This window comes from Aythya marila (assembly GCF_965140915.1).
Source record: "Aythya marila genome assembly, chromosome: 18".
Taxonomy (NCBI): domain Eukaryota; kingdom Metazoa; phylum Chordata; class Aves; order Anseriformes; family Anatidae; genus Aythya; species Aythya marila.
This window is the reverse complement of record NC_139059.1, coordinates 6,972,919-6,998,946: the sequence shown is the minus strand read 5'-3', so window position 1 is coordinate 6,998,946 and position 26,028 is coordinate 6,972,919. Positions and strand designations below refer to the sequence as shown.

At 36.7% G+C, this 26,028-nt stretch overlaps 1 protein-coding gene across 3 annotated transcripts in view; it reads right to left on the bottom strand.

Moving 5' to 3' along the window:
- Window positions 1-26,028, bottom strand: part of B3GNTL1 (UDP-GlcNAc:betaGal beta-1,3-N-acetylglucosaminyltransferase like 1) — a 124,182-nt gene that overhangs the window by 34,962 nt on the left and 63,192 nt on the right. For 2 of the 3 annotated variants that reach the window (XM_082774795.1, XM_082774793.1), the window contains exon 7: window positions 3,020-3,115. The exons of the other annotated variant lie outside the window; for it this stretch is intronic. In XM_082774795.1, the coding sequence (XP_082630921.1) occupies window positions 3,020-3,115 (96 nt within the window). The remainder of the gene's footprint in view (window positions 1-3,019; window positions 3,116-26,028) is intronic. 3 annotated transcript variants of the gene reach the window in all.

Sequence of the window (26,028 nt, the reverse complement as noted above, 5' to 3'; positions counted from 1 at the left end):
CACGCTACTCCTTCTGGGGCTCATTAAGAATAATTTCCCCCTGTTTACACGTTAAGATTAGTTTAGAACTTTAAGTCAACCAGTCTATTTTTACTTCTCATACACTTAAAAAGGAAGGTTAAATGCAGAGGTGACAGGCTGCAGTTCAAAGAGAAGCATTTCTGTGTTGAAATTTGAGACCAATTAAAACTCTAGAGAAAGAAACAAGCATGGCAAGGTATTGTCAGGATGTCAAGAACAATACTCCTTGAATATAGCCAAGACTACACAATTTGCCATGTTTGCATGCAGAGGAGCCTACAGGTAAGCAACGCTCAATTACATTGTTATTATTGTACCCTAGATTTCTTAGTGCATTTACCTGAAACAACAAACCATTTTTTTATTTTTTTTTTTAGCGTAGTGCCATTACTGACAAACAACTAGAACAGAAGAATGACTTGCCAAGAGACAAATAACTTGCCTTCCCAGTGATCTTCACCTGGCCATTAACAACAATCAAAATCTGAACTTCCCTCTGAATAATACATTTTGGTAGAAGCACAAAGGGCCAGGTAGCCACAACAACAAAATACTGATTTTACATGCAATGGAAGTGCAGTATCAAATATACATACCAGTAATTTCTCTTAGGAAGTAGCAGACAACATGTCTACCAATGTGAATGACCTTTTATGTTCCTTACTTTAACAGATAATATAGCTTTGAAATCTGCTGTTCATATTGTATAAGACCCTGTAGATTTGTTCTCAGCATAGCTTTTAGTCACAGTTTGACTTTTCACCCAGGGTGTTAGCTGTTAGAAGACACCAAAAAGTATACAGGCAAAAACAATCATGAGGCTGATGTCACACCCTAATTTTCAAGTGTAATTTCTGATGGGTTTAGTAAAGTCCTGCAACTTCTTTCAATAAGTACATATTGTATTCCTTATCTTAATTGGTTGGGTAACATGAAGATTACTTCCCTTTATTTTCCTGAAAAAATAAGTCAGAAATATGGTTCACATAACTCTCCTCCTAGCAGCAGATATTACTTAAAAAGTTATTTTCTAGGCTTGTGGTCATTTCTATTATGTTACTTTAGTCTCAGCACACAATTAGAGTTTGCTACAAAATCAGATACCTCCAAGTAGTTCTTTAATTGTCATATCTCAGAGGTTGCATAAAAAAAATCTCAACAATTTTATTTAATTAGCAATTGGTGCATAAAGCAAACTTGTCAGGGTTATTAGTCACCATTTCTGAAAATACTGCTTGACGTTGTGCTTGGACATTGACACAGAGATTACACAAAAGGAATATATTCCCAACATCTGCAGACCTTGACCAGAAAGAATTTTATTTCTAAATACATTTTGTAAACATTTAGAAAAATTCTGTTTCGCATAAAGCCTGGATAGACAGAAAGATACATGCATACCTACCTCTAATAAAAGAAGATTACATCATAGCTTACTTATTTATATTGTATCAGTCCACCCATACTATTAACATAAACATCAAATCACCATTTCTTCCATGGAAGAACTATATTCCATTTGTACTAAGCACTGAAATATGAAGAACAGGTGTTTGGATTTAATTCCAAATGAGAAATGCAGCTTTTTGGCATGCAAACAGTTTAGCAAATTGAGAAGGCTGAAATGTGGACATTTGTTGGCCTGCTTCTGTGTTTATTTGCAGCAACATGACACTTAAGAGGTCATACTGTTAAATAGTAACTCAAAAATGGAGATGGAAGTGATCAAGTTAATATAATCAGATGATGGGTCAGGTCAGAACATACACACGCATGAATAAGACCGTTAAAAGTACTCATTACTGGTTCCTAACAGCACCACTTTATAACAAACTATTGATATATACAGAAAATCTTTGCCTGAAATTATTTTCAAATGGAGAAGTGTTAAACCAATACTAAATACTCGCAGTACTAAATGTTAAACAATTTAGGACCTGATTTTCCTCTAAACCTTCATATGACAAAGGTTTGACTTAACTTAATGGCCTGTTGCAACCCATGTTAGAAGGGTATTTTTGTTGAAGGTCCTCCATATTAGCCAGAGGCTGAATTTTGACATGTTGGACAGTTCATGATGGGGAAAAACAAAATTTTTAACCTATCACTGCTACTTTTTAAGACTTGAAGGACATATCTTACATGGCTGCTGAAAAATCATTGGGATTAAGATTGTTGACTAATTACATCTAAATAACTGGTGGCATAGCTCCTACGTGATTATATATAAAGCAAAAACAATAAAGAAAGAAGCAGAAAAAAGAAACACACGCAAAAAACAGAACAAAGTAAAGAAAATCAAATGCAAAAACAAAGAGAACAGAACAATGGTCTATTCAATCTAACCTTGATCTTTATCATTACGCTTGCTGTTGTCCTTATTGTGGTTTAGCTTTCTTTCTTTTTTGAGCTTGCTTACAATGCCCAAGAAGTTAAGTCAAACGTACTCTTCAGAGAATGAAAATACAATGATAAGGAATTATATTTTAAAAAAAACAAGAGCATGGGTCAGTAAATATAGGTTGTACTTGGAGGCAGGCACTGTTGCCAGTTCTGCCACTCACCCGTCACGTAAGTAAGGGCAAATCTTTTCGCCACTCTAAACACTTCTCTTCCGTCTGCCATATCTTTAAATTACATGTTTTTGGCAGACCAAAGGATAATATTTGTTAATACTCATACACACACATGTATATGTGTGTATATATTTATGTAGTATACATATATATATAATATAAACACACTGCATAGCACAGGAGAGCTCCATTTAGAGCCCTATAAAAAGAATAACAATGTTAAGTTGTGGTTTAAATAATAAAATACTAAATAGCTGTGCAGATTTCTTTATAGTACTAATAAATGAAGGCTTTAAAAAAAAAAAAAATCAGAACCACCCGTTCTAGCCCTAAAACATCACTTAAACCAGTAGAAACAAAACCCCTAAGCTCCAAAACACACAGAATAGATCCAAATGGCTCTGAATTAGATTATCACTCACTTTTCCACCCTCATCAAATTTTCCCACATGATAAAACCATTCTCGAGAACAGAACCAGGTTGGCATGATCACAGTAGGTCCATGGGAGGTAAACACCTAGAAAAAAGGTGAAAAAAGTCTTAATTAAAAGAATGTCAAAGTAGCACCCATTGGGGAACAACATAAAGCTTATGTATTCACATAAAATCTTAAAAATACTCATGCTCATACTTACTATCCAGCAATTTTTATCACTAATTCAAGTGCTTAGAATTAAGCATATGCTTCGTGCCTAAGATGTAGTGTATACCAGCATCTTTGAGCTGTCACAGCCAAATTAATCTAATTACTACTTCATATTTCTTAACCTTATATTCTATCATAAATTGCAACACATGCAGATGACTATATTTCAAATTTTGAGAAATACACTGGAAATGACTGTTCTACTAAAAGTGCCACTGCTGATATTGAAGGGAATGAATTGAGAAGAATCTTGAAAAGTTGAAGTTCTTAAACTCTAGAATATTACATTGATTTCTCCATTTTGCATTCCTTATACATATATTAAGTAAGAATTTTTATTGATCTTTTATTTCTGTCATAGACATTTAAAGCTTAATCAAGCTTGGACATGTAAGATACAATTTATTTTAATCATTACCAGAGCTCTATGGATTTGCTACCCAGTGGTACCTACCTTAAAAGGTTGTTGAAAAAGAAAATGCTTTAGGGACCAAAAAGGGAGTGGCTATTAATTTCATCCTCTTGAATAGTGACAGCCAAGAACTACACAGATCAGTCCTTGAAGCTTTAAACAAACTTGTTGTAAACAAAGCCATGAAATAAACCAGAATCTGGATTCTGGAAGGTAAACTGATTCTTTCTTTTATTACAAGATGAATTATCTGGCCAAACAAGAGACTGAACTTGTCAAACAGAATGTGCAAAGTTAAGACAAGATAATATGCCTGCTTCCAAGAACTGTGCAGGAAATAAGGAACACAGCCTCATTTACAAAGGCAGAAGGAAAGAAACTTCCTGATTACTGCCAATCTCCAAACACTATGAAAATGCTGATCTTATGAGCAGATGATTCCATAGCATGCTATATAGTGGCAAAATTAATATTCCTATGTAGTTGAAAGTCTTAAGCACTAGTGTACAAATGCAAATTTTGTCATGTGCATCTAAGCATTTACATCCTATCGGTGTTCCTCCTGACTTCAACCTGGGATGGAGCTCCTCAAACTCTGCATCTGTCAATTTCCACTTCCACAGATAAACACGAACTTAAGATCCAATCTTACACACCCAGTTCTATACAAACATTTGCTCTCCAAGCAAAGCAGAGAAGTCTAATCAAAAATCGATAGGTAATCTATTCCCACTTTTCTTACGGCACAAATCATCTGACCAAATACAGGCATCCACTTTGCAAGGAAACACACTGCCTTCTTCCTCCACAACCAGAATGGTAGAACTTCATTGCCTATGAAGGGATCCTAGGGTGACTCACTTAGACAAAGATACTCACTTTTTAGGCTGTCACATTTAGTCAGAATAATACTGTCACTTGATGGCTACGACTTAACATGTTAACAGCTTGCTCATAACTGAAATATGCTGTTTGCAGAGGTGCTAAACGTCAAAAACTCCCCACAAAAGCCAGTTGGAGCTGAAAGAGTCAAAACAATCCCAGAAAATCAGAGCAGACATGATTAGTCAGTACATGGTTATTAGCTCCACACTAATTACAAGGGCAATTGAGTATGGCCTGAACTGAACAATGGCCAAACAGTAATCCCAAAAGAAAACAACAGTAGGGAGAAAAGCTAGGCTAGAATGCATTGCATTCAATCTCATTTCAGAATGAAAGAAAATCTTCAAAGACAGTCTTGAGCCTATTGGAATACAAGTGTGTTTGGAGAGGCTAGAATGCGATTTCCTCAGCACAGCCAGGTTCATCGGGGAACATAGATGTGCTTAATCTTAAGGATGTAGCTCACTGTAATTAGTCATGCTCATGTGCAAAGAGCATACATCCCAAACATCTTGCACAATCTGTGTTCAAATGAAGTATAATACTAAAGTAAAAGCAAATAGGACATATTTGAAACACTGAGAACTGAGAAAAGCAAAACTGTCATCACATGCTGCAAACACTGATGTCTTTCCTACTTCTGTGGCTCACTGTCCTTCTCAGAAATGATACCATAGTGCTTGGAATCTAACAGACAAGGCTCAGGCTGATGATGAGGTGGCTGAACTGCCACATGTCGTTTCAAGAGTTTATCCTTCAAGCAAGTCTTTGAACCCAGAACAGTACAGCAGTTAAGGGCCCATGAAATGGTAAAGAAAGCTGCTTCCAGACCAACATTCACAAGGTGATGTCAAAACAAACTTCAGGAAATTTAAATCTGTGCTACTGCTGCCACAATGGACATACTTGTCTATTCAGCTATGCTGAAAACGTTGTTTGTGAAGCTGAGGTTCTTCTTTTTGCTATGTTAGTTGTCAGCTGAATCTGCTCCCTGATCCAACTAACCTCATGAACACCAGGGTTAGCACAAAGGAGGATGCAGGAAAACACAGCAGCAAACAGAGGATAGCAAGACCATTATTTTCAGCAGCAGTATAGATAATCCATAAGTAATCATTAAGCTAATAGGGGAAACTCTCTGCTCGAAGTCTAGCTTTACAGTACATATATATCAATTTAAGTGCTTTTCCAATTTTAAGTGTTCATTTTCTGTAGCTTTAGTTCTCTAAATTCATTCACTGTTAGGGGTCAGCCTAGCGATACTGCTGAGATAGTGGAGGGGGAAGGCATAAGTTTTGGAAAGGAAAACAAGATCTGCCTTTCTGGTCAGTGCCTGCAGTTAATCAGTCCAGCCGTGATATACGGCTACACCCTCTGTCTTTGAGTACTTACAGCGAAGGGAGGACCTGGCTCAGGAAGCACACTGAGCTTTGAACACAAGCACATTGAACATGAGTTCAATGATACTGAAACACTGCAGCGCCTGCCAAACTTTTGAAAGCTAACTTTAAAAAAGTTTTGAAAGTTCATCTTCAAGAGGAAAAAAAGTAACCTCAACTTTCTGTATTTCGGAAATTCTTGATTTCAGCTTCATTTTGTTGGATGGAAAAATCTCCTCGGGATTTCTTTTTTGCCTATTCAATTATCATACACACTTGCCAAGCTGTTAAAAAAGGGTCAGATTGGCTGACTGTGATGGAAACTGCAACCTCTCACTTTGTGAGATTGCCACTTAAGATTCACACAATAGAAACAAATAGAACATGCCAGCCTTAATCTGAAAATCAACCAAAAGTAGAATTTGAATTATGATGCAGCTCTGTAACTGCTACGTTTAGTTTTCTTGGAAACATTCTCCAGCTCTACCCACCAAATATCCTGGGTCACCTTGGGATCTTAATGTTTTTTCAGTCCTCTTCTTTCATTGATTACTGATTCGTGTACACCTGTATGAGATCAACTGGAGGAGTTACTTCAGTGTATTGGAAAGCAATTCAGACCTGTGAACCTCTCACACACAGCTGTGTTGGAAAATGAATGCTCAATAATAGTCGCTACTGTACATTCTGTGCTGTAAGGATTATAGTTGAGTGGAACCAGCTTGTCAAAAATGATGATAGAGCTTGTAGATGAAGGAATAAATCTGTTCAGATTTAGAATTCCCGAAGAACATGGTGTTGTCATAATTAACTTGGAATCCACCTTCATCATTTTCAGGGTGACTCAGGCTGCTATTTCAGCACTGTATTTCTTAAAATTGTTTAGAACTTTTATTGCCATCTAGTTTTATTCCAAGGATCAAGTAGACATATTAATAACAACAATATTACTAAATGATAATACCTAAAAGTGTTTGCTTTCATACATACGCTATTTTCCTGAAAGCGTAGAAGTTTTTAAGACAGAACTAGCATTACATTAAAAGCTGATGCTTGCTTTTTATTTTATCTTTTTATGCAGATCAAAAACAGAAAGATCACTAAAAAATTTACAGTCTATTTTAACACTTTCTAAAGTGCACCTAAATCTCAAGAGACACAGTGAAGGAATTCCTCGCACAAATCCCTGTTCCTTACTTCCCTACATCCCAACACTTCCACTTCTCATGATGCAAGCAGAGCAGCCAGGAAGGCAGTAGTAGTGGGAGGAGAGGGCACATTTGTTTAAAGCAGTGTTTGTTTGACCAAACACCCTTATCCCTCACACTTCATTACATTCCTAGTGCTTTTCACCAGGCTATTCACTTTAAAAAATATATATATATAATAATAATAAAAAAAGGATAGCCCTTTTCATAGCTATTTGATCATTATATCAAAACATCAAATTCTATACAAACAGAATTTCCTATATTATAGGAAATGTTAATATCAAGTTGTAAGCTGCTGGATGTGAAACCACCATCTGAGATGAGTAAGAGGGTGTGTATTAGCATGGCCACACTTCCTCCTGACATCTCTAGCTACAACAGAGCGTCACAAAGAATGAAATGCAGGATAAATGCTTCTTGTATCAGGCTGCGCTCTACCTACCTTTTTTTTTTTTTTTTTTTTTTTTTTTTTACATCTGCTTCTGAAAGAAAATTTGTTTACAATTTCTACAGAGGTAAAAATATTAACTATGGTTTTATACTCTAATACATATGTATTGAATTGTGTTTTTGCTTTATGTGAGCTACGGCAGCCTTATTGTGCTGGATAATTGAGAGCTGCCTCTACTGCTGAATATCTCTTTTTCTTAGTTGAATACTCCTAGTAAAACCCAATAGCAAATGCCATTCTTCTAGTCTTTTTCAGACCTTTTACCTACTAATGACGATGACTTAACCTACTGCTGAAATCAAAAGAATAGATGCATGCAAAAGGAATAGCCTGTATGATTTTAGCATGTCTTACATCTTTTTTTCTTGTCTGTAAGCTGCTAAAAGTGGTCTTTGTAACATCCATGCCTTAACAAGTCTCTAATTCTTGGAAAGCTTCCAGTATTTAAAGAGTCAAGTACATACAATGGAAGAATGACTCCATCCAATAGAACGAAGCACTCTGTACCAAGAGGTTGTCTACTTGGCTTGCTGTTTATGCTGAGCTTTTACCATGAAAGAGAGAAAACAAGCTGCTTAAAGTCGTGTTAGCAGATGGTATGTTGTGATTAGAACAAACAAGAAATCTGCTAGAACACTGACCAATGCTCACATAATAAATCTTTAACGTAACCCTTCCATTTGACTTTTGAACACATCAGTTGGTATTTTTGCAAGATGAAGACTCAATAGGTCTTTCAGATTTGGAAACAGTACCCAAATGAAGGTAAGATATAACTGAAATATTCTAAGTTATTAGAACAGAATCCATACTTTGCAATTTTCATCTCAGATATGTATGAAAAACAAATTAATACAATATTTTCACAATACTAGGATAATTCCACTTTCAAAAGGACATGAGATCTTTATTGCTCAGAAGATGATTTGAAAGTAATTATTATTAATTATCTGCTTATAGAAACATCAACCACGCTTGTAACTTATTATTTAATATTTCATATATATATATATATGAAATGTATATATATTTATGTTTATATATACATACATATATATATATATATACACACACACATGAAGATAATCACACTAGCCCTGCAAAAGTCTGGAAAAATTTTTTTTCTTTGAATGCATACTGTTAACTCCCAGGAACATCTCCTGCTCCATTAACAAGGAATGCCCACTCTGGTGAGTATACACTGCTGTTAGCCAACTATTTTACTAATCTGTGACTTCCCTACCTGTCTTCCAGACTTCTTCCCCCCTCCAATTTCATCTCCCCACACACTGTGCAGTAAAGAAATTAAGACAATGTGTCATTTAAAGTGAGTGATGCCATGGCCACGATTAACAGAGTGGTCAGTTGTTTGCTTCTCTAAAACATACCAGTAAAGATAGTAAAGATGAAAGTAAATGCACACAGAAAGCAGTATGTGAAACTTTTCCACACACCACCTTCAAAAATTCATGTTGAATTGACCCAAGAGTAAATCTCCTGGGAAATCTTAATTTCAATGAATTTTAAGATATAAGTATTTTGAGAGAGAAACAGGAAAATGCTTAAATATTTTTGAGTATTGAGGTTTATGCAAAAGCATAACATCGCCTACTAACTCAAATCAATGTTAACATACTAGAATTTGCAAGCATCTTGGGAATGGAGGGAGATAGAAGCCTCAGTTAACTGAATAAAAAACAAGCATCTTCTAAATGAACATAGCATTATAAGTAAACAGATTCGGATTTGCAGTTCAGCTGTGTGTTAATGTATATGCAATAGATCCACAGGAGAAATTCTAGATATTCACGCAGACTTGCTATGTTTTCTTTCAATACAAACAGTATTTCTTTTGTGTTCCTCACCCCGTCCCCCTGCCATAGGCTTGTAACATTTAGAGGAGGTAAAGAGAAAAAAAAAAAAATACAGACTCTCAGTATTTGATTAACAACTACAATAGCAGAATGTTTTCTTTAGGAAATCAAAGCTAACTTTACCCTAAATCCCTTCCTCATGTCTTCCATCATAACACAAGTCTTTGCGGGGTATCAAAGTACTGAATGCATTCCAGTGTCCCAAGAATTGCACTCTGTATCACTTCAAAATTGTGAATGGGAGAAAAAAAGAAAAGACAGAAAATAAAACTGCGTTATTCAATTATTTTAGAAAAAGGAATTTCCCCGCTAATGAAAAAGAAAAAAGCAACATGTTTCATGGGAGGGAAATGAAACTATTATCAGAGGTTTTTTTTTTATGTAAATGGCCTAATACCAGCGTATTGCACTTTGCTTCAAATTTTTTATCCCACAGTACACTTTCTTATAATGATATATAGTAACCAGGAAAAAAAAAATTACTGTACATCAGCAAAAGACTTCATACACATGTACCTTTCTCATAATGAAAGGGACCTAATACATGCCAAGAATCCAGTATCCTGTTAGAACAGTTTGTTCTTCCACAGTGCAGAAGATAAAACTGGAAAGAACTCAACAAATTCGGAGAATATGCAGAAATAAAAATTAAGTGCCCATTAATTTGTAAAAGTCTGAGAAAAAACAGAGCTGAGAGCACTACAAAGCTTTTCCCTCCTATCCACATTTTCTTGTTTCAGCCTCCCTGTTAACTTGTTGATGGGTTTATATGTGGGATTTGATTTTGTAGGTTCTCTCAGTGCCTCCTGGCCAACTATCTGATTAACATTTCCTTTCGTTTGGGACTGCTTGCTCTACACCCCAAATTCTCATAGCATAGGGAGTTTGAAGGTCACGCTGTATCTCTGCAATTGGGCTCTAAGCATGCATCGCTCCTGCCATGTACTCCTGCTCCCAGTTCTGCCTGCACTTGGCATGCCCCGGTACTGTTTTGAATTACTTACTGCTCAGTCAGTCATTCCATGAAAGCAGCATGTTAAAACATTTTATGTCTCAGGAATTCAATGATAAGAAAGGTCATAAGTAGTTAAGATCTTACAAATGAAGGCTGGTATGGACTAGCTTCAGGGCACCTGTGCTCCATCTAGAACACCTCAAATCAATAAAACAGAGCAAGGACTAGGACCCAGATTCATCCTACCCAAATCAGAGTCGTGTATGCAAGCAGCCTGGGCAACGTGGGCTCTCCCTACCATAAACAACTTCTGCTGCGGGACAAAGCTCATCCAAAATCTCTGCCGCCACCGCTAATGAATCCAATGGAGCTCCTGGAAGGAGGCTTCTCCCTCCCCAAGTGCAGGTAAGCACCTTTCGGTGGGTGAGTGTCTGCCCACGCCTGATGTATCAATACATTCATATTATTAGAGTATTGTAATCATCCTCAGTTTCATCAAAATAATTTCTCTAGTGTGAAATTATCATCTCTCACATCGTGCTAACTGAAGCTGATACTAAGTGCAGCTAAAACACTCAAAGAATTAAGAGGAAGTCAATTCTGCTACACACATGAAAAAGATTTTTTACATTCTTTTTTCATACCTCTGTCTTACCCTGTCCTGCAGAAATATCTACACCTATAAGACCAGTAAATAGGTACCATCTGGCACTCAGCATCTATCATTAGGAAATATGAATGGCATCAGGTAACATGACAGTAAAAAGAACATTGCTTTGTAATATCAATTACAAAGAAAAAAACATTTACAACTATTTAAAAAGAAACTAACTTAATCACAAAATAAAACACTGATTTCTTAGTTGCCAAAAAGCTGAAAATCAATAGAAGAAACATATGTTAGAATTGTACTTAACCACGTAATTTAAAATTTGAGAACAGAATAGAAGTCTTGGCTATACTGAAAACCAAACACAGTTTTAGCACCAGCTGGGAAAGATCTACTAAGAAGCTCTCGAGACTTACACCTTTGAAAGTTTCATGGGTCACTCAACGTAAACACCTTGGTTTGTTGCACACATCCTGCTAAAAATGATTAAGGTTTAAATTAAGTTTTAAATCTCTGAATGAAAAATTCTGAAAACAGTAGTGTAAGAAAAACAAAAGCACAATAACAATGTATTTCAGAAATAGCATGTTTTAAGATTATTTAATAATCCTAATTTCTCCATGATTACTTTGTAAAATTTGGATAAAATCTTCATTTACCCCAAACTCTATGAAAATGGTAACATGAACTTTTTGTACACGCTATTTGTAAAAAACAAGATAAATTGTCAGTCCAAGAAGAACTTTCAGCAAGTCTCTCTGCTGGTTTTTGTTTGTTTGTTTGTTTGTTTTGTTTTGTTTTCTAACAGTGGCTGATGCAAATTATTTTGAAGTTTGGTCCAATCCTTTCTATATTAAGGGAAGATATCAGTTTGGACACTCCTATGGGAAACAGCAAATCTCTCTGCCAGCATGGATGAATCTTCCAGCATTAAAAACTAAGTAAATTAGGAGTTCTACTGCAAGAAACAAGGCATGGCAACAAAGACTATAACATCAAAATTCAAATACAACACCAGCATAACAAAAAATTAAAGCCAGCAAGAGCATTAACCAGATCTTCCCACTGGGACTTCATTTACCTTAGCTTTACTTTAAGCACAATCAATATATTAGCAGTACTTATTTGTGTTTCTTATGAAATATTTACTATTGCTCATCTTTGTTGCTTTAAGACATTATGATTTCCATTTTGAATCTAGATATCCACTGAAATCTATGAGAAATTATGCTTCTAATTAACAGCATATTTGATTTCTAAATCTGAAGTTCAGAGTCCCTGTGCAAGATCCCAAAAAAGCACATTTCTAGAATGAAGGCACCTCTGTCCTGCAGTATCCATGAGCACATTCACTTAGAGTTCCTCTTGGCCAGCACAGGCAATTCTGGCTGTTCTGAATCCAGCCCAGAAACACCTGCATCCTTCCCTACACTGCATTGGAAACTCAGCAAATCTAATGCTTTGGGAATTAGACTCCAGTGTTTGGTTTAATAATACCCAACATAAGCACTACAACCTCCTTATGGAAGTGGGGATCTCTGCCGTTTTCAGTAGTGTACCACTTCACAGGGAAATCCTACATAAAAGTAAATTATAGAACCAGAAGGACCCATGCACTGTAGTAATGAAGCCTAGGTTCCAAACACAGCATCAGCTCAGATGTAATCTATTAAATCCTGATTCAGGAAGCCATTGCTTTAGTAGTATATATGTAGACAAACTGTATATGCTTAAATATTTAGTTAGGTTGAGACAATTATGAACAGCAATTTTTCACATATACACGTGTTATTCTGCCTCAATGAAACTCTTTGGAAACCAGGAGAAAAAGGCAGCTTGATAAAGAAAAAATGGATTTTCAAAAATACGTCAATTCAATCTACACTTATGTTTCAGTATTTACTATTTACTCAGTATTTATTTACTTTCTATAAACACATCGTCTTTGCTAAATTGAATTTAGAAAGACAACTGCAAGTTGCAATCTTCCAAAAGCAGTTGAAGCATTTTAGCCATATATCCAGCTCCACAATAATAAACATGTTCTTCCCCTTAAAAAATCTTCAAATACTGCCAAAATGACCATAAAACTAATGAGGTATAATACCTTCAGGACTTGTTATTCTGGCATATTTCAACCAACACCCTATGAAAAATGACAGCCAATGCTGGACCCATGAAATACAGCCTGTGGTTGTGCAATAACTGGTCACCAAGGCACCAGCCAAAGAAGAAAGAGGAAAGCCAAAGAGCAGTTCTCTAGATTCAAACCTTCAAACTCGGCAACATCATTTCTGAATATGTAAAAAACACTGCCTGGCTCATGAAAATGAATGGAAGACATCAGCTCTTTAAAGATCGTGGAACACAAAAAGATGTCCTGCTCAGTCAAAATCCCAGTTTATTTTTCTACTTCATTGAAATGTGAGAACTCTTAAATCTAAGAAGTAGAGAACATGGTTCTGCATGTTCTTGCTCTTATTTGTACTGTATTATTGCCATGGAGGATAAGGAAAGAAAATATCCTCCCAGCTGAGAGAAAAAACACCCTTTAGAAGAAATGCCAGAGAAATCAGAGAAGCACACTTACTTTTTAATCCACACACATGCTTTAGCTGCTTCCCTTCACCAGGTGTGCCAGCTTTTGAGCACCAAAGCAAGTGTGACACTTCAGGCACTTTAATTTGAATTAGGTTGTTTCTAATAACCTCTTCCCTTCGTTTCCAAGGGGAACTTCTCACATATTTCATTCTATACAACGATACTATGTTTATACCAACTGCCACTTAGAAAAGACATAAACCAGGTTTATATATAGTATCTGCAAAATGTAAAGTTAAAAAATTACACCAAGCTGCTGTACAGTGTTTTAAGTTACATGGAAGATGTTTCTGTTTCCACTTACACCAGTGAAAATATAGACTACCTTCACCGGCTTCGGCAGAATTACTGCATCCACAGCATAACTGGATGTAACATTTGTGTCTTCTGCTCTGTAATACATCGCTGACGTGTCTGCAAGATCCTTCGCAGAGAGGAGGTACGTTAGTTCAGGCAAAAAGCTGTGCCAAGCCCAGACACAAGGCTTGCAGTCAGATCCGTGAGTCAGCAGAAGTAATTCATCTCTGCTTCAACCTAGGATAAAAGCCTACAGCATTCATAAGATGCATCAACATACCCAGAACTGAAGGCATTGCCACTTACAAGAGACCTTCTAAAATAGCCTTGCAACAACAGGTCCTTTGGACATCATGAGTATATCTGGAAGATCTTAAGAAAGTATAACCGCAATTAAAAACCTCCCATTTTCATATGCACAGAGCAAGGCAGCAGACCCTTTTATCACCACCAGACGATGACCGGACAAGTTTTGCTCAGCCTTATCACTTTACTGTTGATATTTCTTTGACATGCTGGGTTAATCCTTAATTGCAAAGTTGTAAAGCCTCCAACTTCTGAACTCCCAGCCCAGACAAAGTGCCCTCCTTTCCTGCAGCATTGCCCTGCTGCCCACCCCAGCCCAGCCTGGCCCCCACTGCAGCGGTAGCCAGCAGCATTCTGCCTTTTCTGGCATGCTCTAATTTAAATAGTCCATCCCCTGCTTGAAACTGCTGAGATGAAGGAAGGGTGTGTCTTTCCGTTTTTCTGTAGGGAATACAAAATAAACAAGCCATCCTTTGAAGGAAAAGGATAGGGAAATAACAAGGTCTTCAAAACAAAAAGGAGAAAACGTGAAACTTCCTACGCTGTCCCAGCTGTTTGGTTCTTGCATTCTGTTTAAATATTTTTCAGTCTCACAGTCAAACAGTTCACACTGACATAAGCAAGGTGCTCTACAACAACTACCAGACCTGGACTATCTCAGTGCTGCTGCAGCATGAGACCTGGTCGGTTCTGCCACCTCATCCTGTACAAAGAGATAAATAAATAAAGGGAAACACCTCTAAGATCAACGCTGTGACAGTGACTGAGACTCCATCCTTTCCTTTGCTAAATGGTAGAAAACTAATTATACATGTATCTTTTGATAACATAATGTTCATTGTGGCTCCCGGAAGATTTATGTATTTAGAATCTAAATGTTTTTTGGCAGAAGTGTATTAACACAAACTACAATGCTGTAGAATTAGTTGACAAGTTTTTATTTCAAATAAAAAGATTCATATCTGGAGGGATTGTTTTATCTTGTGGGCTGCACAAAACATTGTGTTGATGGCTATCAGTAATTCAAATCAACTTACGGAAGTTAAAAAGCACCATGCTTTCTTCCTACAAACCACACATTCTCTAATGAAATAATTTCCTTTACAGAAATTGCAAATTACTCTAGCTTAAGTAGCTATTTACTAAAAATGAATCCCAATATTTACTGTGCTAACCTAAATATTGTAACTCAAAAGCATGATGAAAGAAGAATGGATGCACAGAAAAATGTTCCTCTGGGACTGCTGTGTTTTAACAGATATTATGGGTGGCATGGCGTGGCAACTTTTAAAACCTCAAATTAATTTCTTCAGTGATGAACACCGATGCAAAACTTTGCTTTCTAATATATTTCAAGCATTTCATCCCTTCTCTTTATGAAAAAAAAAAAAAAAAAAAAAAAAAAAAAAAAAAAAGGTTGGGTCAGTGTTCTTTTTGTTTAAATCAAACTATGAATAACGTTGACAGAAGCTGAGTGTTTCACTGACTTTTTCGGTCTTATCACCTGATGTCACAAAAGTCTTATCACTCTAAATAGTTCTAGACAGAAGAAGCTTTCTTAACTTACCAGCAACAATAAGTAATTAGTATTTTCCAATTCAACATACTTTCCCATTAGCCAGCTGCAATCAGAAAATATCCTTAGCATTGCAGCTGCTTAGCAAATCCAACGATTTTAAGCATAAATATTTAAAATAGTAACAGAAGTTACCATCCGAAATCCATCCTGCAATGTGAACTGCAATCCCTGTCAGCGATGTTGGTTACATTCTAAATATTTCTGTTTAGTTAAAATAAATGATTCGCTTGACACAACTGTGAAAACAAGGCTTTTTCTAATAGAGGATAAAATTAAGAATTCCTTTGCTTTACAATTGAAGCTCTTCCCAAGTGCACAGCTTCACAACTGGTTTCACCCAATCCAATTAAGACTGCACTGCTCCTAATTGTGCACTCAGCCTGCAAATGATCCCTGCAGGTTTGAAGTAATTGCAGAAGCCCACAAATGCATCATTTGCTAGTATGGAGGCCTGTGCTGTAATTTATTTTCAGAAATTGGTAAAGTATGAGAGTTTTACATCATTTTACTTTGCCGTTGTTGCTTTTCATAAACAAGATAAGATGTCCTGTAACAAACTGACCTGTGTCCTACAAATCACAGTCAATCCAGACCTCATTTGTATATTAAAAAGGCTTGTGCATTTTGTCCATACAATCTAGCAATCTCATTAGCCACTGTGCTCCCGTCCTTTTGAACATTTGCAAACATTTGAAGTTATTCTGCTAGTAGTAGAGACAAGTGAGCAAAACCATCAGGATTTTAAATATTTATCTAAAAATTAAAAGCTTGGGTACATAAATTGCTTCCCCTAAATGCAGTGAAAGGCAAAATGTGGTGCTTAAATCTCAAATAAGTAACACAAGGTCTGATGACAGATCACAAGTTTCAATCCTGTAAGGAGAAAATTCTTTACTTAAAAGGCTCTTGGAACTATAGATGATTTATGTCACCCTTGGGCATTCCTCTCTCGGTCTTGAAGCAAAAAAAGAGATTGTTAACACAATCTTCTGATCAAAGAGTGTCACTAGGAAACAGAAAGTAAATTTTTCTTTTTGTGTTTGAAAAGGTAAAACATCAGTGTCCTCTGGAAAAAAATAACCATAACAAGCAGAATTATTAAAGAAAGATTCAGAGATAAAGATGAAAATGCAGCAGTGCTGCTAGACATGCTGTCAGCCCTCTCTGCAGATGTTCCACAGTAAAAATGCCCATTTACTGGTCAGGTTCAGACTGTTGGAAGCTCTCTCAAGATAAGAATTACAATATCAGACTTGTATGCAGAAAAAACGTAAACTATACTTAAAGTTTCTATACAGAATAGATAACTGAAACAATGGGGAGAGAGAGAGAAATGGAGTTGGGCAGGGTGATGGAAATAAAAGCATCCTGCTGAAGAACCTTTGACAGAACCGAAAAGGGGTAGGCTGAAAGAACCTGTAGGAAAACCTGGAAGGCTTGAAACAGTGAGCAAAGAGATTGATTACTCGTTTCCTTGACGCTTTATTTAGGGTAAAACAAAAAACAAACAACAACAACAACAACAACAAAAAACAAACAGATTTTGCATACATTCTTGACAGAGAAATTAGACTATGACAAGAAATATCTGCTTCTTTCATCAGTTCTTCCTGTAACAGAAACAACTCACAAACCCTCAAAGCCTGCCTCAGCTTAGGCGAGGTGCTGTTGTGTGTAAGGCTAACACCTTTCAGCACATTCCAACGCATCTCCTAACACTGCACTTGATTCTAATTCACATGAAGTCATCTTAAAGAAAAACAAAAGTAACATGATATACCAATTTATTTTATAAATGTCTGCTTTTACAGACTAAAACATGTGGATGTGATTTTAATCTCCACAGTTTTATTGATGAGCTTCCTAAATCCATCCCAAAACACCAGACATCAAATAAGTTAGTGTAATCAATATATTTTCTCACTCTTTGCTGATCTGTAAAGGCTATTAGAATATATCATAAAATACCTCAGAAAGATTTTCTATAATACATGGAACATGGAGAGAATCATTTGAAATACTTCTCAAAAATTAATTCCTCACCATTAACATTGACTTTTTTCTCTGAATGTCGACGACTACGTCAACAGTTCCAAATCTATTCTAAGTCAGCACTGGAGGAAACACAATGGGCCAGATTCATATAAATTATTGTATTACTATGACATAGCACGTCTTCTAATGCGATTCTTCCTCCTTTCACACATACCTGACTTGTATATGGCTATTGTCTGACTACGTCCCTTCAGATATTTTCCCCCATATTTTATGGCACTTTTCTTCTCTTTGACTCTTTCTAGACTTTCCCCCAAACTGCACAACTATTTTCTTGTCACCCACTATTTTTTCTCACTGCACTAAGCTTTTCCTCATGTTTCTCCTTTAATATATTATTGTTTTTCCTATCAAGTTTCCCATAAATGTTCACCTTTCATCCTCTTACTGAGTGATTCAAGTTATTGCAATCTGCGGCCCTCTACTCTAAATGCACATCCCATGCAAATACACTACCAGTATATGCTTTTTATTACAGAACTAGTTTTTGTTACATTTGCCTTCTTAAACCTCTTATTTGCCAGCAGATTTCTAAATTGTCACTGTTTAAATACCGTATAACCATACATCTACGTCTATAAAAAATCACCACCAAAATTTTTATATACATATATATAAATATATGAGAAAAGGCATACATCTGTAGTTACATCAGTATTAGCTACAGATTACTGTAGCATTGTAAGTCTCCTGCCTAGCTCACGGAACAGGGGAAGTTAAAGGCAATTACTATGGGAGTTTTTCCCAAATGTACCATATCATATGTGTGTTTGCTTTGACACAGAGCATACGTGTATTTAAACTAGCAGTTCTGGCTGAATTCACATGCTCTGCAGTTAATACTCTGAAAATAGTTGCATTACACAGATGCCTGGCCACCTCCACAAACACCTTCCTCCGTTTCATCTCAGAAGAGGAGTAATCCCAACATAGGCAACTGCTGGAAGAGCAACACATCCCAACATAGACAGAACTTACCTATTCAAAACCACTTTCCCATAACTACCCCACTTCTCTTATTTAACCAAATGAGTGCAATTGCACTCTGGGTATCGAGCCTAGTATTCAAAACATAAAACTGATCCTAGATCTTCTCCAAAAATGCAACCCCCGAATCAGTATGTGCGACCATTCCAGATACAACAGAAATTTGTGTAACATGACGCCAATCAGAGAGGATCGAAAATCCTTCAACTGGAGTTAGAAAGACAATGATGGCTTTGAAAGCCATGATGGTTAGAAAGGCAATGATAGTTTTCCAGAAGAGTGTATTACACAGTTTTTAATAAATTACTTTCCAGAACTGAGACTGAGATCTGATTCACAGAAAGCAGAAACAATATATGACTAAGGGAAACAGTCATTCCATTAAAAATGCCCCTCAGTGGAACCCACTTGAAGCTTAAGGTTTGGCCAGTACACAACACATTCCTAATAAGAGGAATTGAGATATTAGTCTGATAAAAGGGTCACAGTAGCAACTTAGTACAAGAACTCAGGCGACACGCTTACATAGAATATATATTTGGCATATACCAAAATAAATCCAATCAAACATAAAGCTTGTTCACAGTTACGCCTCATTTCATATTTGAATATGGACCACATGTTTGAGGATTAAGCTGGTGAAGCCAATTTGTCTCTTCCAGGAAGCAGTAACGTAACAATTGGGCTATAGAACTGTCAATTATTTCATACACACCAGCTGTGCATGAAGCATTTTGTGCTCCAAAACACCAACCTTTATGACAAGATCTGTAACGAGAGCCTGAAACTCAAAACACACACTCACGGAACAGAGCCAACAGTTTTTCCACAGGAAAAAAAAAATCCACATGCATTAATAGTGCGAGGGGGACATGCTAAGTCGCAGAGTTCTCCCAGTCTAAGGTGCACTCCGAATGTCCCTTTTTTCATTTAACAGTTCTCATACTGTGAGTTGCTTTTTTATCATTTTGTATAGGAAAAACTAAAAAAAAAAAAAAGGGAAATTGTACTTCTACATTCTTCACCTGCTTTGTTGTTATTGCTGCGCAACAAATGATGTTTCACCAGACAGCAAGCAGACCTCGATGGAGAAAATAGCCTGCCAAACTCTAGAATTACAGGTTAAAAAACAGACAAAAGCCAAGTGAGCAGCACAGGACCCATAAATCTCAGGCAACTCTAGATTGAACTGAAGCTCATTTTTCCTTTTGATCTCACTAAGCAGACTAACCAGGCTTCTCCAGCTATCAGCATCAAATACTTTGAAAAAAGCCACATGGAAAAGCAGACAGTTTTTATAGTTAATTTCCAACACTTAAGCTTTTATGCAACTCTTTTCAGGAGTCGATACTTGCATGTGACTTCAGAGAGATGCAGAAGAGATGGGTTGTAAATCGTGATGAGGAAAAAGCCCCCTGTTGCTTCCTGCCTTGCATGTCTAAGAAAGTGAATGTTAACAGTCTGGGTTATGTTAATGACTTCTGTTATTAAGCCATGTTTAATCATATATTTTTGTAAAATGCTTTCAGACAAGAACTGCTGAAGCAAAGGCCACAGTCTCACTTAAATGGGTGCCTCTTTTTCCTTTGGAAGACCAACTGATAGATAAGTAACAGGTTGCCAACTGAACTATAGGAATAAGTGAATGAAGCCTCAGCCAGGAATCAGAATGAAGTGGAAGAAATAACCCCCGGCACAACTCAGACAGGCAGAACAGCCTCATGCAAAACATAACCCACATGAAGTTACTCATACATCCACATAAAGCTACTCAAAAACGTCTCTTTGAACAATCAAAACCTCCTCATTTCTGGATGCACACTGATTTTCATTATTTGAAGAGTTTCCCCATAGAAACTTCCCTTATGTCACACTACAGCGACAAGGTGCAGTTCTTTCAAAGTTCTTTCAATCTTATTTATAAAATTACACAAGAAAAGTCTGCACAAGAATTCAGTTTTGTCCTTCGAACCCCACCTGAACAACTTATTAATACAAACGTGTGTGATACAAGGGTAAGGCCTAAAAAGAGACTTTGAATACTTTAAGGGAGGTGAAGACATAATTTTCATGTCATGAAATGATGTGAATATTTCACTTCTTTACTGAACTCTGACTAAAATGGTTCAAATGCAATTCCCTGCAGGTCAGAAGTAGGACTTGTCAAGAATCAGTACAGTCCGATTGTAGGCTGTAGCCTTGGGCTGTTCCCTGTGTCACACTGCTGCAAGAATGACCTGAAAACTCTGACCATAATTCAGTATTGAGACAGGAAAAGAGATTAGAAATGAAAATCTTGTTCAAAGTTGATACTTATGCCAGACCCACCAAGTTGCTTAGAGAAAGCTTTATACACAGAGTTAAGGCTCTTTGTTAGGCAGCTTTAGAAATATTTTGAGCTGTGGGAATTTCTCCCCAGTTCTCTCTCTCCCCTCCCTTTTTTAAATACGAACTTTTATGAACCAGTATTCATCTCCCAACTTCAGAAAGCACACAGGGACATCGGGTCATCTGCATTACAATGCCTGATTCACCATGCATTTATATCATAAATTATGTTTCACTCTATAAGAAAAATTATTTCCTGACAAAATGAAAATGCTCATTTTTGGCAGTTATTTAAATCCAAAACCAAAAACCAGGCTCCAACCAAAAAGTCTCATTAATTTAATTTTATCCAATGCATACCCACATGGAGGGAGAAAGAACAATTGCTAACTCATAGTTTTATTATCTGGATCAGAAGATTATTGTAGAATGTGGGAAAAGTGATCTCAGAGAGCTATAGACATATACATTGTACGGATAACTGACTACTCGTATCTCTCTATTAGTTGCATCCATCATTTAGTAAACTTTAAGATTTTTCTATGTGAAGTGTAGGATACTTATTGTAGCATTTGAGTATTCCTGCTCAAGTATTCAAGCTTCCAGTGATCTCTATTTTTCTCTTAGAAAATTTTTGTATGGAAGACAAATATTGTATAATTTTATTGCTCCCTTCCCAATTAATAGGAGATTTCTGGTTTCACTGCTCTCTCCAAAGGAGAAAAAAAAAAGTAAGGTGTGAATAAACCAAGCTTTACTTGTAATATATCTATGAATGTAAGTTCTGGAAATGCCACTCAGCAAGTGCCCAAGGAATACACTTTGTCAGAAATCCCAGCTCAGCACAGACACTATCTGTCAAGCAGCCCTGCTGCAACACCAGCTCTAAGCAGGCAAAAAGGAACACAGTTTACTCATGATCCCATACAGAGCCCTGCCACAACAGAACACTCTTACTGTGCTTCTTCCTCACAAAGTTAAATGTTATGTTCCACACTAAAAAGGACGAAATGAAGGGTATATGAATGGCAGCATTTTTAGTATGTGTTGAATGTCATTCTGCTGAAGCCATACATGCTAAGAGCTCGAACTAACAGCACACCACCCAAAACCGAGTGTTGCCCTTTCTCACAGGAATGGTATGGTTCAGTAAGACTCCCAAGTACATGGGATTTGCCTTCTTAGGGAGTTAACTACAGAGATCCTATCTGGTGAAAGTCCAAATTATTACCTATAATTAAAATGTCAGCTTCTCACAGATTTCTTCACTAATTCAAAAATTACTGCATGTCATTTTAAAACAAACACAAAAATAACAGAAGTATGGCCCTATACGAGAGGATTTCACTGAAGTCAAACTGAAAAAAAAAAAAAAAAAGAGTTGCAAATGTACGCTATTTCTAAATCAAAATTTTCATCCTGAAAATGCAGGAAGTAGTTCCCTAACGGAGGGCCTCAGCCCAAAGTTCAAATAAATCACTTCAATATGCTTTTCTCTTTGACACGGAGATAATTGCTTGTTAGTGCTGGATCGCTCAGAAGATTAGAGTGGCAAAGATTTAAGAAAAAGTAAATAGTAGGATAATACTTAAATAATCAATCAAAATGAAAAGAGAAAGAAGCTATTATATCATCAGATGGAAGATATTCCAAACGCTGGAAAGAAAAAGACAAATATAGGACACTTGAACCAGTTTTACAGCAAATGCTATGCAGAAAAAAAAGAAAAAAGAAAGCTGTTACTGATCAAGAGAGAAAAAAGAGTAAATAGAAAAGAGGAGAAAAAGTATGAAATTAAACTGATTTGCAGATAGGTTATCTCCATGACTTCATTATTATTTAGAAGCTAATTCTGTCACTTTTTGGACATGGACAATCTGCTGCATATCTATGTGGGACACTTGAAAAATGGATCAAGCTAACAATTAGTCAGCTCTCTGAAGGGCATGGAACATTGTCATGACATGCAAGACACTTTCTAAACATTATCTTTAATGCACTTAGTCACACTGAAGACTCCAAGGCTCCCAGTTTCTTAAAAATACATTGATAAAGTTCACGTTGCCTTCTCCCTGAAATTTTCCTGCAGCTACTAGTGGAAAACCCCTAATAAAAATCTCACTAGAGTAACAATTAAGTGAAACATCCATCACCTATGACAAAGATTAGTGCTGTCTTGTAATGACTGGATGGGAATTATAAAATGGCAAAGATGTCTTCCTCAATTCTAATTGAGAGTCATTGAAAAAAAGCAAATCAGTGGTGTTTGTTTCATTCAGTATCTATTGAACACAGAGAGCACTTTCAAAAATGCCCTTTTCCTAATGCAAATTATTTCTTAGCAAAGAGTTTATATAATTCTACAATCTAATCACACTGGAAAGCAGCTGAATTTGAGACATCCATTTCTACATATAATTGCCCTCTTTTTTTCTTTCGGTGAGTCTTTGCCTTGAAACTTCAGTAAGTGGTAAGACAGCCTGTCTTGTCCCTAAGAAAAAGGGCACGGGGGAACTGCTCCTGGAGGACACTGCCTTTCATCAGCAGGATCATCAGAATGGTGGAAAGCAAACATCAAACATCACACTGGAGCTTTGTTTCTAATAACCAGGCTGGAACATTAGGAGCTTACTTACAGAAATCTGTTTTCTAAAGTGAGAAATTTCTCCCTTCAGCTTCTACTGGCATCCACTTCACTGTTTTCATTGGAAGAACTGCTGCAAAGATCAATCTCCTCCAGGAACAGTTAAGCCATTTCATAAGTCAGATTGTTGCGCGCCTCTGTTAGTAGAAACTTGCCTGTGAAGTGCACAACACACCAGCAGCAGAAGCTGCCAATACTTTGGGGCATTTCTGAATGTGTTTCATTTCTCTGTAGCATAGTAGGAAAACCTCCTCATAAGATTCCACATCTGTTCAGATGTTTGCCATCCTTCTTGTTTCAAAATAAAACACAAAACATCCACATCAATGTTTCCCCTTCCTTTCACCTGCAAATCAATTAATAACTCTGGATTCAAATCCACAATGAACACAAAGCACAGCATGAGGGCAGGAAACCAGCATTTGACCATAACACCACACCTACCTAAAAGTGGCAAATAAGCTTTTGTCACTTTCAAACTTGTGCTATTCCACAATCATTCCCCTGGAATATACACATCTCTATTAATACATTAATACATCATCGATACAGTGCACATCATATAAACCAGACCTTGAGTAACTGTTGAAACAAAGATTAATATTATTAGTTTTCCACTTTTTTTGAAGAATACTTTCTGACTTCTACAGATTTTATCTTGGGCCTTAGATGCACACAACAGAGCTTCAGAATACCAGCACTTCCACAGAGCTTGAAATACAAGTGTCACTGACAGATTTCATTCAATGAAAATGACATTAACTGTCAACAAACCAAATACTATGAATGAATCAGAATTCCTTTTCTTCATTAAACTCTCCTAATCACACAATTACTGCTTGTTAGGACAAGTTCCCAACACAGTCCTTCTGTCAACAACAAATAATCAGCTTCACCCACCTGAAAATTTGGATAAACTATTTGAAATAATAATGGGGTGCCTGCATAAGTCCACTCTTTGTCTTCATTCAAGCTGTGCTCAAGCAAACAAAAAGCACTGAGCAGACGCAACGTGACCAGGCAATGCGCTCGTCTGTTATGTTTCTCAGCTGCAGGTAGTTGGGGTTCATCTAGGCAGCTCTGCAAAACACTGCCAGCTGAAAACATGATCCATCTCCATCCAACAAACTTTTAAACTTGTCACAGAAATGTTAGCATTGTTACATCCAGTTTTATCAGTAGGAAGAGACATGGCTCCCTGATCATGGGCCTGAGAGAGAGCCGAAATCAATCTCAGATCCTACCAGCACTGCCAACACACCAAAGGCATTTTTTCTCTTGACCACTTATTGAAGTTCACCATATGTGCTGATAGGTGAAGCCCTTTGACCTAGGATTCACATACAGTGAATCCTTACGTTTCTCACATGGAATCTGGAGCCCTGCGTCTTGCCTTCATTCACCCGTAATTTTCTCTGTCATTCCCTCCAGGAAGGGAACCCTGAAGAATAAGGAAATGCTCTGTTCAATTTGTCTTTCACAGTTTACTGGAAGAAAATCAGATTTGGCTCCACTCTCTTACCAAAAACGAAACTGAAGAAGTCAGTTCAAATTAAAAATTTCATGCATAGAGCAGAATAAAACATTTTCAGGAAGTTATTAATGTTTTTAATACAGGATTACTGAATGAGGCACTGCAAGCTGTGATTGTGTTAAAATATGAGAATGCACCCAGTAAGAAAAGAGCTTGGCTGGAAATCTTATGTAAGGATAAATTCCCTAGATTAAAGGACACAAACAATGAGCTGTCAAACAAGATTTCTAAGGGTATTTAAAAGATGAATTATGATTTCAAAATCCATTCAGAACTTCCCTATAGAGCCCAGTAAAAGCCAATATAGTCATCCATTGCAGCCATCAAAAGCAACATCACATTAAGCATAATTTACAGACAACAAACTAGGAGGTATGGGTATGAAGCACTCTACACGGCTACTACCACAGCAGCAACAACCACCAGCATAAGTAAAATCAAGGAGAAAATAAATTTACAAGAACAACCTGAAGTTGCTCTAGCAGAATAAACTTATCTGGCAATTTTGATACTCTGCTGCCTGTGCAAAATAACCAGAAGGATTTAATGTTGTTTGAAAGACAGTAAACAAGAACCATATATGAGCACATTCATTTTTGTCTTCTGCTCTAAACACACAGCATATACACAAAAGGAATTTTGTGTATTATTTCACATACTACCAAAAATACCATTA